The sequence below is a fragment of the Chelonoidis abingdonii genome, chromosome 20, assembly GCF_003597395.2.
Source record: "Chelonoidis abingdonii isolate Lonesome George chromosome 20, CheloAbing_2.0, whole genome shotgun sequence".
Lineage (NCBI taxonomy): Eukaryota > Metazoa > Chordata > Testudines > Testudinidae > Chelonoidis > Chelonoidis abingdonii.
Window position 1 is genome coordinate 4,885,733 of NC_133788.1, and position 20,141 is coordinate 4,905,873.

At 44.4% G+C, this 20,141-nt stretch overlaps 1 protein-coding gene across 6 annotated transcripts in view; it reads right to left on the reverse strand.

Moving 5' to 3' along the window:
* Window positions 1-12,640: 12,640 nt before the first annotated feature.
* The window catches only part of TAF15 (TATA-box binding protein associated factor 15), a 29,934-nt gene continuing 22,433 nt past the window's right edge, over window positions 12,641-20,141 (reverse strand). For 3 of the 6 annotated variants that reach the window (XM_075074062.1, XM_075074065.1, XM_075074063.1), the window contains 8 exons: window positions 19,796-19,828; window positions 17,901-18,010; window positions 17,170-17,299; window positions 15,257-15,349; window positions 13,774-13,858; window positions 13,593-13,681; window positions 13,382-13,484; window positions 12,897-13,025 (listed from right to left, as the gene is read on the reverse strand). In XM_075074062.1, coding sequence (XP_074930163.1) covers window positions 12,986-13,025; window positions 13,382-13,484; window positions 13,593-13,681; window positions 13,774-13,858; window positions 15,257-15,349; window positions 17,170-17,299; window positions 17,901-18,010; window positions 19,796-19,828 — 683 coding nt within the window. In that variant the 3' untranslated portion in view covers window positions 12,897-12,985. Of the gene's footprint in view, window positions 13,026-13,381; window positions 13,485-13,592; window positions 13,682-13,773; window positions 13,859-15,256; window positions 15,350-17,169; window positions 17,300-17,900; window positions 18,011-19,795; window positions 19,829-20,141 lie in introns of all 6 variants that reach the window. The other 3 variants (XM_075074064.1, XM_032789649.2, XM_032789648.2) reach the window with 2 other exon arrangements.

The following is a 20,141-nucleotide window of genomic DNA, read 5'->3' on the forward strand; positions in this document are numbered from 1 at the left end:
CCCCCGGGGGCTGGTCCCGGCCCGGCGCCCAGCGCCCGCCGGGGCTCCGGCAGCTCCAGCAGCAGCAGCGTGCGGGGAGCAGCTGGGAACCTCCGCTGGCCACGGTCGCGCTGGGTCTGTAACCAAACAGCAAGTGTGAAAAATCAGGACGGGGGCGAGAGGCGCCTGTATAAGACAAAGCCCCGACTAGCTGGACTGTCCCTGTAAAACTGGGACATCTGGTCACCCTCATCTGTGACCCCACAAAAAATCTTTGGCCAAGTTCCCCCCTGGCTTCAGCCGTTGCGCCCCATAAACCCGCCTCTCCCATCACTCTGCTGTGGGTGCCCCAAGGTGCCACCTCACTAAGGACCTGTCCTGGCAGCCCTGTGCCCCGCTGGGCTCCTCGGGGCTACCACAGTGGTTAGCTCCGGGCAGGCGCGGCCCTGCTGAGCTCGGATGGACCGAAGGGGATGAGATGTGCCCTTTGGGACGTGGCAGGGCCCCACACGGCCCCCACTGTCCAATGCGCCCAGCTCCTCTGTGGAGGACTTGTCCTCAAGCGGCCGGTTAGTTCAGCCAACCCAGATGCCCAGTCTTTTCTAGACCCAAAGAAGAGCTCTGTGTACTAGGGTGACCAGACAGCAAGTGTGAAAAATCAGGATGGTGTGGGGTGGGGGAAATAGGAGCCTATGTAAGGAAAAGACCCCAAAATCAAGACTGTCCCTATAAAATCAGGACATCTGCTCACCCTACAGTGTATGCTGGCAAGCTTGTCCCTGTCTCGCCCTAGGTCCAATCAAAGATATTACCTCACTCGCCTGGTCTCTGGGGGAGCAACGGAGACGTGATGGGCTGAGAACAATGGTTTGGGGTCAAACCCAAGCGGGGATATTTTTGAATCAAAAAGTTGAAACATTTTGTTTGAGATCAACTGGGCTGTTTCTGGTGACTTTTGATCGTGATCCTTTCACAAAATTAAAGGAAATTTTGAAACAGCGGGTCATTTTGAATAGCAAAAATCACACCCTAAAGGGGTTTTCTTTTCTGTTCCTCATTTATTTATTTTAAAGATTCGGGGGAGGCGGCTCCCAAAACAATTGGGCACCAGGGACACAAATTCACAACACACTGTGGGACAGGTGAATCTGCAAAAAGCTTTGGCTAAAAATGTGGCCTTGCTCTACTCTGGTGGCACAGGACCCTGCCATAGCACTGCAGACAGCCGTGGGCTTTAGTATCTCGGCAACAGATGTGTTCATTTAAGCCAGGCATGGCTCCAACCCCTTCCAGCTTATTAATGAAGACGTTACATAAGACCAGCCCCAATCCTGGCCCCTCCGCACCTGGGGGCACTGCAGAGGGTTAGCAGCAAGCTACCAGAATTTGCACCACACTCCAGCCTTACATTATTGTTTATGTGTTTTTATTACTGCAGCAGCTAGAATCTCTGAATTTGAGCCCCCTTTGCTGCACACACATACAGTAGGAGACAACCCTGATGTGTTTACAGTATGAAGAGGAAGAGGAAGTTTTATCAGCCCCTTTTACAGGTGGGGAAACTGAGGCACCAGGCGATTTTTTTTTTTTTAAATGGCCAGTCCAAGGAGGTCAGAGCTGAAAGTCGAGTGTAGTCCATTGAGTCCCTTACCTGTGAGACCATCCTTCATCTCAAGGAATTCCTAACCTGCCTTCATGACTTCACCCAGATTTTATCCACCATGGACTAGTAACCCGGGGACAACAGCGACAGGGGGTTAAGAAGCCCTGATCAAAAGTCTGACTCCGTGTGTCTCTTGCAATTCAGGGTATGTCTACACTGCAGCTGGGGGTGTCACTTCCCCCTTGGGGAGACATACCAGCATTAGGTCTGATTGAGCCAGCGTGCTAAAAATCACAGTGCAGCAACAGCTAACCACAGAGGGGCTAACCACCCCGGGGTTGAAACCCTAGGTCTATCCTGGGAGCGGTTTACTCATTCGGCCTCCTGTGCCCAGCTGCAGTGTGGATGTACTGACTCACTTGAATTTCTTCCCTTTCCCCCTTCTCTAGGCCTCTGCTCGATGACTCCCTCTGAACCTGTCCTGCTCCCATCTACCCGTCCCTCCCTGCAGCCCGTGGGCTCTCTTTCCAAGCATTCTGCCCAACTGTAGCTCCTAGAAATCTCAGGTGGATGGAGAATACACAGACATCTAGCTCAGTTCGAACAGTCTGCCTCAGGAGAAGGATTCAGAGTGTTGGGGCACTGAGGGTTGATGCCACAATAGCACTGGTTGATAATGGCCACATCAACGCCCAACCCAATTCTAAACAATAGCCAGCCTCTGATTCTCCCAGTGCACCTCGTCTGATGTTTATCTGTCGTACAGATTGCAGACTTGCAGGCCACAGAAGTGATTTAAAGGAAGAGAAAGGGGAGACCCAGGTGCTGTGGGACAGAGGGATGTTTTTCCAGCCAGAAGAGGCTGAGTGATATCTGGCCCAAAGACAGGAAATAAAGGGAGAGTTGAGGCTGGAATTGGGGTAGATACGCAGATACTGTGGGCAATGAACCTGGAGTGGTGATATCATCAGAAACAAGGGCTGAGATATGGGTGTACAATGGGAATATTTGGTGTCAGTTTAGAATCATAGAACATCAGGGTTGGAAGGGACCTGAGGAGGTATCTAGTCCAACCCCCTGCTCAAAGCAGGACTAATCCCCAGATAGATTTTTGGCCTAGATCCCTAAATGGCCCCTCTTAAGGATTGAACTCACAACCTTGGGTTTAGCAGGCCAATGCTGAAACTACTGAGCTACTCCTCTCCCCCAGTACAGCCAAGCAGATACAAGATCCGAATGTTCCTCAGAGCAGTTCTAAGGCACAGTCCCTGGGGGAGGGATAGCTTCGTGGTTTGAGCATTGGCCTGCTAAACCCTGGGTTGTGAGTTCAATCTTGAGAGGGCCACTTAGGGATCTGGGCCAAAATCAGTACTTGGTCCTGCTAGTGAAGGCAGGGGGCTGGAGCAGCACGAAGAGAGTCTGCCTGCATATGCATCCATGTTTGAGACAGCTCGAGGAAGTAACTGTCCATCTGCTGTTTTGCTTGAGAATACAACTACGGGAAAGTGACTGGCTTTGATCCAAACAAAGCAGGAAACTCCATCCTCACATTACCCCACTGCACAGAGGTGTCTGGAAAAGCACCTGCACCAGGGCCCCCTAACGACTCAAGAAATGTTTGAACCTTCTCACTGAATTTCCTGGGTTTCCTTTTTGTGATTTTGAGGAAGCTGGTGTCTGACCCACGCCGGAGCTGGGTCAAGGAGCGGGCCTTGAGCTCAAGGCTGAGTCAGGGGCCCGTGTTCCAGTCTGGACTCTAGAAAGCCCAGGTCTGAAAAGCTGCTGCTCAAGAGATTTTGGCCCCTAAAAACAGAAATGTGAGTTCAGCTGCTCCTGTGAGAGCAACTGTTCTTTTGAGAATTTGGACACAGCTGAACCTGCCCTAAAGGATCAAACTCAGAACTGCAATGCAGGGTGGGAGTTCACATCCAGGAATTTGAACTTCTCCCCCAAACTTAAAGAGACTCGGGTTCAAAGCTTCAAACAGTTTTCATCATACATGATCCCAAAGAATATTGCAAATTACCAACACCCAGGAATCATTTAACCTAGAATGGAAATGCAGCCACCTCTTGGAACAGCAGCTAGGCAACCAACACACTATACAACAGCACTGGGAGGGGAAGTTTGGCTACAGACAGCGGTACAACAGCACCACAGCTTCTTGAACATCCATACAGGGCCTTGTTTCTGTAAGATCTTAACTGCAGGGAATTCAAATTCTCTTTTTCTCCCCCCAACAGGTGATGGGACTTCCAGGATTTGAACCTCTGATTCTAAGATGACTCACATCCCAATGCTTAGCTTGAACCATGGCCTCTAGCATTGTAATTGTAGCCTAAAAATATAATGGAGGGTAAAATACATTGCTACAGCAGCAGCTCTGCAGCCATGAAGGTTTATGAAACTATAGGGCGTGTGATGGAGCAGCAGTTTAGCGATACTGAGCAGCAAATAAATTGTCGTCTGTTTCCGGTGGAGGTGAGTTCAGGAAAAGTTTATAAACCAACATTATGAATCACTGTTGGCCAAACATTCCAGTCTCCCTGAATGGCCTGTTTGTTATCTCGATAACAAAACAACAACAAGAATTACTCTTTGCCGTGCCTTCTGGCTGCCGGAATTGATGCACAGGGATTAGATACATAACTTCCCATTGCATTGCGATAACGTTTTTTCTATTGTTCTCAGGCACCTAAGAAAAATCTTGATGAAAAGTAGCTCCTCCATAGCAGGCGCTTTTCAAAGTTGGCCATTCTCCCATCCACCAATAGAACGGCTAGCAGCATTTTAGCAATAGGAAGGGTTAAATGCATGCCAAATTTAATGCAGTGTAAGAAAATATCAAGTGGAAGGTGTTGCTTTGACAGACTGAAATCTACTGCGCAAACCTCCACAGGCAGCGGAAGTGTTAATTTCTCCCATGCTGCCCCATAAATACACCTCACTCCTGAACTGGAGGGATAAGTAGTGGGCATAAGAGTGGGAAATCTGGTCTGTGCAGGAGACAGAGCTTTCTCAGGGTCTGTCCTAGCGTGGAAATAAGGACCATCCATTCCAAGCGCCAGGCACGCTTCTCTGAGCTGCTTTCACTGACACATATACAGAGCTGCATGTGCCCTTTTAAAACCAACCCAAATACTAAACCCTTCCACCACGCGCACAATTACTCCCATGGTGAGGGGGAAGACATGGGAGAGAACAAACCGTGCATGAGAGAGGTTTGTCATGTCACTTAATGCCTGCCTGGAAGGTGCCTTGGTGGTGATGGAGGTATATAGAATAGTATTTGGTCCTTGATCACTAAGCTGAGCTACCAAATTAGGATGGGAGGTGATGGGGGTTGGGTTTCAGATCACCCCCACCTAGCTCTTAGCTAGAGCTTTTCATCAGTAGATTTTGAAGCCATTTGCAAAAGAGGTCAGCCTCATTGTCTCCATTTTGCAGATGGAGAAACTGAGGCAAAGAGCAGGGAAGTAACTTGCACAAGGCCACCCAGCAGGTCAGTGGCAGAGCCAGGAGTAGAATATAAGCCAAGATTCCTGAGTCCCAGTCCAATGCTTTATCCACTGGACAACTCTGCCTCCCTACTAGGAACTGGACTGAGAACCCCCAGCTCATTTCCCAGAGGCAAGGTCCTTCAATTTTCAGGTGGGTTTTTTGCTTAAAATTTCCAAGGAATTTATCAGTGTTTATTATAAATTTTTTTTTTAAAAGGCCAAAATTAACTGCACAGTTCTTGGGTTAAATATCAGGATTAACACTGGGTGCTTGGAGGACAGAAGAAAAAACAACAACGAATAGAGAAAAGTGGGCCCAGAGGCAGAAAAGCAGGAGGAGGCAAAGGTGTCATCTCCACATGCTACCTCCTCTGCCTCTTCTGTTACTGAGCTGCCATCTCTCCCTCCACAGCAGGGAGCAGGCTCTGGGGAGTTACCGCACGTCTGTTTTTAACACTCAAGTACTCACCTGCATATGTGTGTATCTTCCACTACCGTGCCTTACTTTAACAGATCACCTCACATCTGCCCTTCGACTAATTTACTAACAGAAACACACCTACCTAATGTCATGGATTGGATTTCCTTAACAGTGAGCAGTATTTTCGTGTACATGAGTGGCCAACATTCAGGGGGCAACCAGTACGACCGAATAGCAGGTTTTGTAAAACTCGAGGTAAAAATTGGTAACACACAAACGAGGGGCCTTACCCATAACTCAATGTTGTCGCCATTGGGTATCACTGACACGGCTCGATTTGAACCATCAAGCGGAGTGGGAAAGGCCGTGTATCTTCTATCTCATGAACCACCCAGTTCCCAGAAGACTATTTTTAAATTAAAGCTATTTGAGTTATGCATGCGTAAAGACAAGTAAAACACATCGCAAGCTTAGGCCCCCAATCCTGCAAAGGTTTATACACAGGCTTCACTGTGAGTCGCTTCATTGGAGCCAAAGGGACTTGTCAGCGGGCCTACAGTTAAGCAGGCACATAACCTCTTTGCAGGGTCAGGGCCTCATTTGAATTACCGACTGTTAGAACTAAAAACCGATGAGTTGTTTTGTGAAAAAAAAAAAGCAGCCCCTCACACCCGAGAGTGAATTTGGACAGTTGTTTTACTGCCAAGCTTGCATAAGGAAACTAGAATTAGAGCAGGAGCAGATGCCATCTGCTGGTGGAAACATAATAGATACCTGTGTCCTGTCTAATCGAGGTGTTTCTAATGCAAGGATTCTCAAACTTTTGTACTGGTGACCCCTTTCACATAGCAAGCCTGTGAGTGCGACCCCCGCCCCATAAATTAAAAACACTTTTGAATATATTTAACCCATTATAGATGCTGGAGGCAAAGCGGGGTTTGGGGTGGAGGCTGACAGCTGGTGACTCCCTATGTAATAACCTCACTACCTCCTGAGGGGTCCCAACCCCCAGTTTGAGAACCCCTGTTCTAATGGATGCAATCCTAGCTACACTGGAGTCAAAATAGTTTTGTCATTAACTTCAGTGAGTCCAGGATTTCACCCAGTGAAATCACTACAGTACATGAGGTGCTGGGATGCTGTGCAACTGGCCCCTTATATAGGCAGCACTGAAATGGCTTGGCCTTATGTTGAATTCTTAGCTATTTTTGTGGCATTACAAGTTCTGCAATTACTGCATCCCCGCTTTCTGTGTTGGCATCTCTCTGCGGTATGTAGTTATTTTATAAACTTGTTATTCCTCCTGGCAAGCGCCAGATGCATTTTTATAAATAAACTGTCACTGTTTCATAACAAGGCATTCTGAAACAACACCCCCGCTGGCCTTTTAAAGAATGGCAAAGGGTTTATATCTATTGTGTTAGGTGCTGTATATGTAAGGATTGGGGGCGGGAGACTAGTAATCCTTGCCCCACAGCCCTCAAACCCATTTATTTGGTCAATCTTTCCCAGCTGTTGGCCTGTTTCTCTGTTTGGCTGCATTAATTATAAACTCGTCAGGACAGAGTGCTTTCCATCTTACAGCAGGGTGGCCTAATGGACAGCACATCCAACTAGAACTGGGGAGACCTGTTCTCTGTTCCTGGCTCAGCCATTGACTTGCTGGGTAACTTTGGCCAAGTCACTTCTCCTCTTGTCTCGGTACATCAGTTTTCTCAGCTGTAAAATGGGGATAATACACTAATCTCCTTTGTAAAGTTGCTTTGAGGTCTACCGATGAAAATGGCTATAAGAGGACAGAGTATTATAAAAGCATCTGATTTTGCTTTACATAAGTCCATATAAAACCACAAACCCTACGCCGAGCCCTTTAGAAGTTACAATGACTCAGATTTGCAACTGCTCCGTAATTCTGGGTGTAAATGCAGGCAGTTTTCTAGCCTAGGTGCAAGACACTATAGTTTAAAAGAGCAGTAACCAGCTTAATTGGAATGCAAAGAGTCAGCAGCAGTAATTACCTTGTCTGCAAAGCACAAGTCTGGACACAGCTCCTTGGTAACTACCAGCTATTCATTTTCCTTTTAGCTTGACAACCAGATGCCAATTCCTGCCTCATTAAATCTTGTTCCACTGATCTTCATCCAGTATCTGCTGACAGACCTGGTAGGAGCAGAGTAAGGTGCCAACATACTTAAACTTTTTATCTGGGCTTGCACTGGTTACAAGACCCCAAAACCCACCACAACAAAAAATGAGCGTGCCCCTCTATTTAATGCTGTATCTAAGCAAGAACCAGTTAAGAGAGTGGATCTGTCATTAGGGATAATGCTACCCTTCCCTGGCTGGCGGGCAAGTTTCTCACCAGACAAAGCCTTCAGCAAAAAGCGTCCTTCATTTCCTGAGAAAGGTGCAAAACATTGGTAACAAAATTAGTGGTGCAGCCGACAACGCTAAACCCAAGTGACATGATGTTTTCATTGCAAGAGTGGGAAGAATCAAGAGGGGCTCAGCTCCAGTGGTTGGCCTGGCCAGTTTAATTGGTCATTTACCTGCTTACTAAGTCAGATGGACTTCAGGCACCCAAGGCAGCATTAAGATTTATCATCCTGCATACACAGCATCAGGGCATTTGGCAGCACTGATGCTCTTAACTAAGGCAAAGCGCATGGGTTGGAAGCTGCTTAGGTCTCAGTGGGAGCTATTGAGACTGCACCTGATTTGAAATGAAAAAGGCAGGTAGAAGTGGTTTTAAATCTCAAAAGGTGGGGCGGGGAAGGGGAGCTATTAAGATACACTGATGCAATTTGGAATTGTTTTTATGCCCAAAGAACTAACACCCTGTTCAGTTTCCCCTCTTAAGTGACCAAGGCCCTTTGTGCCACCTCCCTGTCCTTCCTTTGGTTCTTTCAAGGCAGCACTTTCTACCTGAGCAGGGAGGTGCTGGTGCAGAGATCAATCTTCCTCCATCATCTTGGTCAGCCCTGATTTTCCAACTTCCTTCCCATTGCTCTCCTTTGGCCAGGTGTGCTGCTTGCCCCTAAACTAGCCCAAGGGGCAAACAGCACTGCCTAGCCAGGTGAGCATCGTTCAGCGGGAAGGAGAGGAAGATTTAAATTTTATACCTGCTGGTGGTGTATTTGACTTGATTCAAGCCATTCTATACCAAAGAGGTTTTCATTTGACGTGACAAGCTTCTGCCCAATCTCTAGATATGTGAATTCACCTTCCACGTGACTTTATAATTACGTTGTCCTCTCACTAACCCAGCCGCTCATCAGCATCAGCTCTTGCTCATTTTAGGCCCCAGTCCTGCATGGAGAATCGTGCAGGTGGATCCACGCAGAGCCCAGGGGCTTGAGATGGTAAGCTCTCTGGGACCAGGATTACAGCTCTTAGGAAGGCAAAAGCACAATGCACAGCTATGGAGCTCTGCAGGTAATACACAACTCTGCCTGGTTATTTTGGACTGGCTCTAGCCCATCAAACCCAAGGCAATTTACAAACTAGGAAACCTCACTTGGTTCAGGGTATTTTTAAGGGGGTAGGTTAGGTTAGCACTTATGCTGGAGCAAGACTTCAATCATATTAGCATAGGAATTTACAACACCGACTGCCTAGCTCAATGGTGTTGCATACTTAAGGCCTAAACCAAAAAAGGAAAAATCGACAAGCCATACAGCAAACTTCTGTTTGACTAACAGGGCAACAGCCTGTACAGGAACACCAAAGCAGATTGGTGCTAACAGGCTCCAGTCTTGATGTATTTCAGGGGAAATACACAACACCTAAAGGTGTGAAAATGGGAAGTGCCCATTTAGTAATTTTACTTTACCACCTCCTCCATGTCACACATTTTTGGGCAGTCATTTCTTAGAACATGCAGGGTTTTATATGAGGCAGTTAAGATACAGTAGAACATAACAGCCACACTGGGTCAGACCAAAGGTCCATCTAGCCCAATATCCTGCCTGCCAACAGTGGCCAATGCCAGGTGCCCCAGAGGGAATGAACAGAACAGGTAAACATCACGTGATCCATCCTGTCGTCCATTCCCAGCTTTTGGCAACAGAGGCTAGGGACACCTCCCCTTGTGGGCACAGAAAATGCCCAGCAACCATTCTGCTCTAAAAATGGACACTGAAAGGCATCGGTTAGACCATGCCTTGATTTCACTTGCCTTAGCCCTCATGGTTGTTGGCCATACGTTACTTTATCTAAGTTTCTAGGTGGTTGGAAAGACTCCGGTATATAGATAGCATCCCCCACCCCATTGAGAACAGGTCAGAATTTTACTTAATGTTGGTTCAAATTCTACAAGATGTTTGTTTTGCTCATGTTAAGCTATTTTCTCTAGAAAAGCTGTGGAGACTAAAGTCCATCAGCACTACCCCCAGTATTATGCTGAATTTTCATTTGATAAGAAGACACACCATGGCCAGGTCTACAAACTTTGACAGCATAGTCATGTCCGTTGGGGTGTGACCTCTGACACAGCTACACTGGCAAAACTCCATGTCCTTCCACCACATGTGGTCGTTTACATGTGACAAAGGGTACGTCTACACTGCACGATTATTTCGAATTAGCTTAAACCGATATTACAAAACAGATCTAATAAAATCGGTTTAGCGTGTCCACAGTGGGATCCCGAAATCGATTGTTTGCGTCCATGGTCCAAAGCTACCATCGATTTCAGGAGCGGTGCACTGTGGGTAGCTGTTCCTCAGCTATCCCATAGTTCCCACTTCCGTGTTGAGAGCACAGTGCCTGATGGGGCAGAAAACACTGCCCCGGGTGGTGCTGGGTACAGCCTCACCCCTCCCTTTGTGAAGGCAGCAGACAACCCTTTGGCGCCTTTTTCGCGGAGTGCATTGAGCAAACGCCATAGCACAGCAATCTTTCCCTTTTTTTTTCCACGTGGTGGTGGGGGGAAATAAACTGAGGAGCTGTTCCCTGAACCACGCCAGACACTGTGTTTGAACCTACAGACATTGGGAGCTCAGCCAAGAATGCAAATAATTTTCAGAGACTGCTGTGGACTGTGGGATAGCTGGAGTCCTCAGTACCCCCTCCCTCCCTTCATGAGCGTCCATTTGAGTCTCTGGCTTCCCGTTACGCTTGTCACACAGCGCTGTGTATACTGGAGTTTTTTATTCAAACGCTTTGGCATTTCGTGTTCTGTAACGGAGCTGGATACAACAGATTTGTCTCCCCATACAGCGATCAGACCTAGTATCTCCCGTACGGTCTATGCTGGAGCTCTTTTTCGATTTCAAACTGCATCGCCAGCCGTGCTGATCAGAGCTCCACGCTGGGCAAGCAGGAAATGTAATTCAAAAGTTCGCGGGGCTTTTCCTGTTTACCTGCCCGCTGCATCCGAGTTCAGATTGCTGTCCAGAGCGGTCAGTGCTGCACTCTGGGATGCCGCCCGGAGGCCAATAACGTCGATTTCCGTCCACATGAACCCTAATCCGAGTTATCACTATCGAATTTAGCGCTACTCCTCTCGTTTGGGAGGAGTTCCGAAATCGATTTAAGGAGCCGTTTAACTCGATATTAATGACGACGTCGTGTGAACGGATACAGCGTTAAATCGGTATATCGGCCATTAAACCGATTTAAAGTCGCAGTGTAGACCTGGCCATAGAGGAGTGAAAGCACCAAGTCAGAATGGTAGCTTTGATTTGTTACAGCCACTTTGCACGGGTGGAAGTGAACACACATGGTACCAGGCATGGGAGAATCAGACTCTAGATCTTGAGTTTAAGATTAAGTCCTAGATACTATACGTGGTTTTAATTTTTTCTGCTCATCATTACATGACTCCTTTAATCTCAAAGCTATTTATAACTCTCTACATCCAGCAGCACTGAAACGCAACCACTTTTTGGACATCAGGTGCCAGCAGCCTGCACTAAACAGGGAAGTGAGACAAAATTTTGGCCAAATACCATGAGGCAAATGCCTGATCTAAGAGCTGTGGTATCTTTAGTGCCCATGCAGAATTGACAAGAGCTCTGTTTTTGAGATGCCGCCTCAAAAATCCTCACACAGTGAACTGCACCATACCCAAATTGATCTACAAGATGAGGAGGTGATCCTGTCAATATTCTACTCTGTTACCGGCAGGTTATCTTAGAATTACAAACACAGAATGCACACCAAGCCATATGTCAGTGTTTGCTAAACTAAAAGCCTTTGATTGTTTTTCCCAAGTCCATGCAGAATTGAACAAGGCAAACTGATTACAGATAGGCCACCCATCCAGTTATCAGGATCAAAGCCCACAGTGATAATATCTTGCCCTGCAGGAGGCCTTAGACTATCAGCTGTCCTACCTTTATTTTAGGAAAGTAAATGCAATGCTGGTGTAAGACTGACAGCACTAAAGACTGGGGATGTTATCCACAAAGCAGTAGTGCAAGCCTCTCACAGCATCCCACCAATCCACCTCAGTCTTGATTTGGAGGGACCACCTTTAGGAGGCTGTGTCTTCCTTGCTCCTTCAAACGTTGGCTTCCCTGCTGAGTGCCCGCTGTGGCTTGTATTATCTGAGTTACCCCACTACTAGGTGGGCTGAGAGCCCAACTCATCCTGGAAGATGCTATGGAATATCTGACTACTTTTGTTCACCACCGCATGAGTTTCAACAGCAGTGACTCAGAGGTGAAGTGGTACGTAGCTAGTTACTTCTCTTTTGAGCCATCCTGTCCCATCTTCTGACTTAACATTCCCTTAGCTTGATCAAGTCCCAAACGGCATGGGAACACACTGGCACCTTTGGGTTTCCCAGAATGACAACAGTGAATTCCAGAAAGAGTAGCTGACACCCCCAGGTGAGGGCTGACTTGAGTTTCTGCTCAGCAAGGAGGGAAGGAAAGTGCAAAGTAGGAGGGGAGTTGTGGAGCTGCCACTGAGCTATACTGCTATCTCTGGGACCAAAGACATGGATTGCAAGTAGCTTCTATGGGAACTAAACCAAAGCAGCTCTCAGGGCACTTCATAGAGCTAGGAACAAAGTGTAATGTCATTTGTAAGCAAGACCCTTTTTTGTTACACAGATTGCACCACAGAAAGATAGGGAATGTGGAGGGAAAGGCTGGGGCTTAAAGTTATGAAGTAATTGGAAAAACAATGTAAGATTTCACAAATAAAACAATCAGCTTTTATTGTTGTATTACAAAACACTTTTGATTTTGGCAATATTTTACAGTTCATCCCGTTCCTTCTTATAGCTGGTTGAAGAGCTTAGGGGGTGAAAACAGGAGAATGTTGGAAATTAAAGATGAAATTTCAATGGACTTGCTAAAAAAATACCAAAGAAACAAAGAAAAAACTGCCCCAGGCCCTCCCACCAAAATAAAAACCCAATTTCGTGTCATTCGCCATCCAAAAGCGACCATGGGTAAAGCAGCAGGCAAAACTCCGGCAATTTCACTACTGACTGTGTCAAAGAGACAAATGGATCATTCACAAGGGTCTCTAGTATGGCCTGTTGCGCTGGTCATTTCTGAAGTCATTTCTGAAAGAAAAAAAGTGTGTGTCTAGCGAGTCACAGTGCAATTCCATCCTCCCCTACACCAACTTGTGCAAGTCCCTTCTGTATGCTCCCCTTCTACTCTGAGCATTGCCAACTGCTGATAACTAGACATCTGGCTGGCAGAAATTATTATTAGTGACCTGTGTTTTCATGTCCTTTAGCAAAAGGAATCTACACTTATACTATGAAAAATACACAGGCTTAATACTGTTACTCCATGATTCATGACTCCCCTGGACTATTCCAGCCAGCCACATGTTCTATTAGTCAAAGAAAAGCCCACATTCCTAAAATCTACATCCCACACATACTAACAAAGCAGCAAAGATAATGCTTACCTTCCTCCCATTTTACCACCATAGCCACCACCTCGGTCACCCCCTCTGCTACCACGCCCTCTGTATCCTCTTTCACCTCCAAAACCGCCTCTCCCACGAAAGTCTAAAGTGAGAAATGCAAAATCAAAAACTCAAGAACATGTTGTTAAAAGGCCACAAATGTAACTAAAACAGAAGGAATTCATTACACTTGTGCTGATCTCTTACACACCTCCTCCCGATGGACGTGAATCTTCTGGTCTGGGTTCATTACACTGATTGCAGGAATTCCTGCGAGCAAAGTTCATATTACCACAGCTCCTGAAAGAAAGAAAGATTCTTCAGACTGAGTTTCCTCAACAACTGAATGAACATACTTGAAACACTGCTACCCAACTAAAAACAACACTTACGGGTTAGGACAAATCCAATCACCATTTTTGGGATCCCCACTTCTACCCTGGAAGCCCCCACCTCTTCCAAATCCACCTCTTGAACCTGTAGATAGAATTATAATCAGAAAAAAGCAGGGTAAGTTCTCCTGTAATTTACATATGAGACATTTATTTGCAGATTATTACCGGCTTCAAATCCCAAGTGACAGACTCAGTTTCTTGGTAGAGCAATAAGCAGCTAGTTGATTTAAGCAGCCACCTTCTAAGATTATAGTTTCAGTGAATTAGGAACTCTGGAAAAAGGATGACAGCCTGACAACAACAAAGTGTAATGGACAAACTGATCATTTCAGAATTTCTTCTGAAATGCTAAAATTTAAATTAGCCAAAAGAGAAAACACGTAATATTTAAAAGGCATAGCAAATGCCCTATAGGAGTTTAAACATCTGTCAAACCTCTGAACTACAGGACTCAAGTCCCCCAGGGGATGTATTTGGGCAGCTGTATGAATGTGCTTATTTCAAGTATGAATGTGCTTATTTCAGCTCATGCAGAAGGGGAAATATTGTGCAGGAGCAGCACCTGGTGGCCAGAGAAGTCTGCTCCATGTATCTTCTATTTATTCCCTTTTCAGCACTGCAAGTACTTTAACAGCTAATAGATTTATCGTTAATCAGCTTGAACTCTGTCACACGCATTACTGAAGTTTCATTGAAATTTTAATACACATCCAACTCCAATCACACATGAACTGATCAAATCACAGAATAAACTAAATATATGCTCTCCAAGACCATATACACCAAGATTCTTCCAATACAGGCATCTTACTTTTGGCATCAGAGTCCTGACCTTTTATACAAAATGGAGTTCTTAAAAATGATCGGTTTATCAGCCATCTAAAATTTCTTGCCCTAAAAACTAGTGTTTGCTCACATCAGTCACAATGTGTCAAACCCTCGTGTTAAAGGAAGTGTAGTAACACCAATATCCAGCAGACTCATTTGATAAGGCTGTTCCATGTAAAGAGTCTGGGATTTTCAAAGAGGGCTATGGGAGTTGAGCACCCAATCCCTGCTCAAAGTGAATGGAAGATGGGTGCCCAACTCCCAGCACCCAATTTGCAAACTCCAGACAATGCATCCTAAGAAAATCGCTGAGAACGCAGTGTTGTGTAATTATACACGCCCAGCCTTAAAGCTATTACTTCACCATTTCTTTATAAGCCAGGATGAGCATTGAATTAGACAGCATCTCCACATCGGGAATGTACAGAACTAGATACAGTCCAGTCCAGAAGAATGGACTAAAGAATTCAGTTTTCCTTAACTCTCATAGCCATCCCTACTAACCCCCTAAGTGCCAGAAATCTCTTCCACTATGCCTTCCCAAAGGCATAATTTGTCATTATTTTACAAATTACTGCCATGAGGGTACCCCTCCAAAAAATCAAAAGCTAAAGCAGTTAACATGCAAAAGGAAAGACCCTCTAAGTTCTACTACCACCTCGACGTCCGCTGCCACCGCCTCTCAGAAATTCAGGCCTCCTGGTTGCAAAAGAAACTTTGATAACACTGCCATGGAATTCCTTTCCTAAAGGGGGACAGGGAAAGAGGAACAACAATTATTGAACAGGAGCTCAATAATTAACAGCAAGATCCAAAGTGACTGTAACTTGCATTGTTAAATTCAACACCAGCAGTACTAGAAAACACATCCTGGTAAATCAAAATGCTTTTGAAAATATGAGTCATAGCATCATATCACATCAACACACAGATGGCAAACAGTAAGGAGGTACATATTTGTATTTATGTCTATTCTTGATATAATATGCTATCACAAAGATGCTTATTTAAATCAAAGTATGATCTACAAGTTTTAATTTAAATTAAGGGCACATGATGCAAGCATGGAACACATTTCTCTGCTTTGCTTGTCATCAGTATAGTTTATTGTAGGGCAGTTTAAATACGTAAGAATCTTGGATCCTGCCAATCAGACAGCAAGTTTCCATACCAATATATAGTATGGAACCAATATATCCCCATGTGGGTAAAAGATATGCACGTGTTTATTATCAAGTTGCAATCAGCGTGTATTAAAGTTTTATCACAACACACTTTGGGGCCTATCGCTGTTAAGGTGCATCATACAGCAACCATAGTAAAGTCCTTAAGATCAATTTGAAATATATTAGCAAAAAAATAAGGCATAAAAACAATTTGCTAGTCAATTTCTTTTTGCTTACCATTATATGAACGCCAAACCTGAGCAGATCCCTCCCTCTTTGATGCTTAGGTCTATGAATGCCAAGTGTCAGTGGAAACACAAAGCCATTAGAATGGGCATTAACATCGTTTAACCTTCTGTTACCATAAAGCAGTATAACTGTCCTTTTTTCTGCAGTGAAACTCTTCAAGACTGACAGCAGCATGTTTTCAGAATCTGCTCCCCTTCTCCATTACAGACAGTTTTCAGAGCCTCAGGTCACAGTACTAAGCTTCTGATCAAGCTTTCAACTGGCCATGCAATAATTTCTAGCTATGGAGCAAAACACTGTTTTTAAAAGTCTTCTTTTGAAGGACTTGTTTTGCTAATGTGGTTTTAATTGTAAGATGCAATTAACACTGTTATAAAGCATTTAAGGAATAATAAGCTAGCACCATACACAATATGCTCAAACTAGCTATGTACATTGGTTACTGCAGTGCCCAAGTTTATGTTCACACAGATAAATGTTAAAGAAAATATCCACATGAGGGAAAGACAGGCACATAAATGAAAGGAAGATGTTACAAGAGGAATCACGATAGGGCTTAATTTAATTTGGTTTGAAGTACTTTTGAAGGCAGCATGGTCTAGTGGACAGGGCAACAAAACTGGAAGCCATGAGACCTGGGTTCCATTTCCAGTTCTGCCACTGACACACTGTGTTGCTTTGGGCAGATCACGGTTCTGTGTCTCTGTTTTCCCGCCTGCTCTTTGTCCATCTAGATTGTCAGTTCTTTAAGGCACAGGACTTTTTTCACTGCGTTTGTACAGTGCCTACCATAATGAGCTCTTAACCTTTGCTGGGGTTTCTAGGCACTACCACCAACACCATGGTACTGCCCAGACCACACATCAGTTTGCATTCTCCTGCTTACTGCAATATTCTCGTTTTAATGGGCTGCATACGAAGTCTTGAATCGTATCAGAAAAACCCATCCTCACACTGACTAAACTGGATTCAGGGACAACTGACATGCAGCAGCATAAATAATGGTTTTCGTGTCAACTAGCACATCAGAGAAAAAAACAGGAGTCTGTTTGAAATAAAAAAGTGGCATGCGGTCCACATGTGAACATTAATATGCAGTGTCTACTGACTGTCAAGTTTCATGCACAAAAAGAGGAACAGGCAATCTTACCATCAAACCAGTCAATGGCTGCTTTAGCAGAAGGAGGGTCATCAAAAGATACCGTTGCTTCTCCCTTTGGTTTGCCTGTATCCTTATCTGTATATAGATTTATCATAAGTTTGCCAGTCTTTTTGTTAGTCTGGGGTTGGGGGAGGCAGGGGGAGAGAAAAGAAAAAAAAAGTTATTTCCTTAACATTCAGTTAATGGAGAAAACTGCTTGAGCCAGTTAACAGTGAGCGCGGTTATAATTAATTAGTGTTCGCAGAGGAGATCCTGGGGCTAGCTTACAGAAACAAATACTGACTGCCCTCCAGCTCACAGCATGAACCTTAATATGAAGTGGCCCCAGGCCTTGTTTGGACATTAGCTGAAGTCAAGTACAGTGAATGAGAGCCCTGATTTGGATTCTGGGGATAGGAAGAAAAGGCCTGAGTGAGTGGGTCAAGGAGGCATAATTACTGACTGAAGCATTAGAGATTTACTGCTGATAGGGACATGTGGTAAGGGAAATGACTAGAGAATTAGGAGTAGAAAAGAGAAAGGGCAGCTGAAATCTGTGCTAATAAGTTGCTAGTACCAGCAATTTCTTTTACCATGACCCAGTAGGATAAAAAAAAAAAAATGTACAATTGCTGGGAAACAAAAGGGAGGAAATGTGCTGCTATTCAAGACACTTCCAACATATTCGATCTACAGGTTTCCTAAGCCAACACAACCTAATGATCTGTCACCACACACACCTTTATAATACCTATTTGCTTGAAATAGTCAGCCACTTGATCTGTCGAAACACCTTCTCCAAGTCCTTGCACAAAGATGGTGTTGTTATCAGAGTTGTCAGATCCTGTATCTATTAAAGAAAGTAAGTTATTTTTATCAAATGTTTTTGTATGGATTAGCCAGAAGCAGATGTTGCATACCGCAGTAGTTAAAAATGCTACTTCATCTGAGGTCAGAGAAAACCTCCATCATTTTAGACTCATATCTATGGTCGTGCAACATCTCCTTGGATACCTGGCAGACTGGGAGTTCTCATATTAATAAACTGAGAAAAGTCTGAGGTCATGCTGTTAGCTCTAACAGTAACAGATTCAGAAGTACAGTACAGGAAGATAGCCGTAGGATGCTGCAGTATGTCACAGAATGATTACATTGAATATCTGACTGCATGGCAGCCATTCACAACTTTTCTCTACAGCTAGGACATTCAAGGAGAGTAGGCCCAAAATGCACAGATTTTAAATAAAAAAGGGGCCTACAAAATTTAACTGACATACCACAGAAGACACAAAAGCACTGTCTCAGCATAAAAGAATCAGAAAAATGAAATAAAAAATAGGAGTGAAACAGATTAGTCTACTTTCATATCCAAGACAGAGTGCAAGAAGTAAACAGCAATCGTAAAGAGCAATTCATCTTTTGAAAAGTCCTTCAGGTTTTAGAATCTATGGTGAAACAAGTATAAAAATTAAAAGAACATTGCCCAAAATGATCTAAGTCAGAAAAACTATCTTCAAGGAAAACAAGATCAGCTACTTGACTCAAATCAACACAGAATTCACTAGACAAAACCTGATTTTTACTTGCTTAGCAATGTCTTATTTAAACATTAAAAGAATTCTCTTGTAGTCACATGCATCATTATTTAACGGACCTGATTGATCCCAGAAGAGAGCCCACCTTGTTAAACTACATCTGAATCACACAAAAATCCCAGCCATCCCACCTCTTTCCAGGCATGCATTTAAAAGTACATAAAACCATAGAAATGCAGGGCTGCAAGGGACCTAGAAAGCTCATCGGGTCCAGCCCCCAAGTGCTGAGCCAGGACCAAGTAAGCCTAGATCATCCTGACAGGTGTTTGTCCAACCTGTTCTTAAAAACCTCCAATGAGGAGGATTCCGCAACCTCCCTTCGAAGCCCATTCTAGAGCCTAACTACCCTAACAGTTAAAAGGTTTTTTCTAATATCTAACCAAAATCTCCCTTGCTGCAAATTAAGCCTGTTACTTCTTGTCCTACATTCAGTGAACATGAGCAACAATTGATTACCATCCTCTTTATAACAACCCTTAACATATTTGAAGACTTAGCAGCACCCCCTCCCCCCCATTTTCTTTTGTTTTTTAAACCTTTCTTCATAGGTCAGATTTCCTAAACTTTTTATTGTTTTTGCTGCTCTCCTCTGCACTATTTCCAATTTGTCCATATCTTTCCTAAAATGTGTCACCCAGAACTGGACACAGTTCTCCAGCTGAAGCCTCACGAGTGCCAAATCAAGCGGGACAATTACCGCTCATGTCTTGCATTCGGCACTCCTGTTAACATACTCAAGAATGATATTAGGCTTTTTCACAATGGCATCATATTGATAACTCATGTTCAATTTGTGATCCGTGATCACCCCTAGATCCTTTTTGGCAATACCACCACATAGCCAGTTATTCCCCATTTTGTACTCGAGTATTTGATTTTTCCTTCCCAAGTGTAGTACTTTGCACTTGTCTTTATTGAATGTCATCTTGTTGATTTCAGACCAGTTCTCTAATTGGCCAAGATCCTCCAAAGTGCTTGCATATGTTACAAATGCTATGAAGAATCAACAGCTGCAATCCAAACACTGCTTGTTTTCTTACCAGCATCTGATTTCTGTCCATAATCCCTTTGACCTGTAGAATGGGTAAAAAGATGAAAGAAAGGCTACTTCAGCAAGGAAAGCCTTTTTAAATAAGACAAGAAGATACTCAAGCTACATATGCAATGTATCTAAAAATCTAAGTCATTAACCAAAGATCTGGAGAATATTTAGATTAAAATGTTCAATAGCAGGCATCTGTAGAATGTTAACATGTTCTTTAACTTGCAGTATGTGGCATCTGCCACATTAGCATTATGCTGGTGTTTATCTTGCAAATGCTGTTGTCAGACGACCAAGCAGTTTACCACAATTATTTTGTCACTAGTACCTTTCCAAGCAGCATT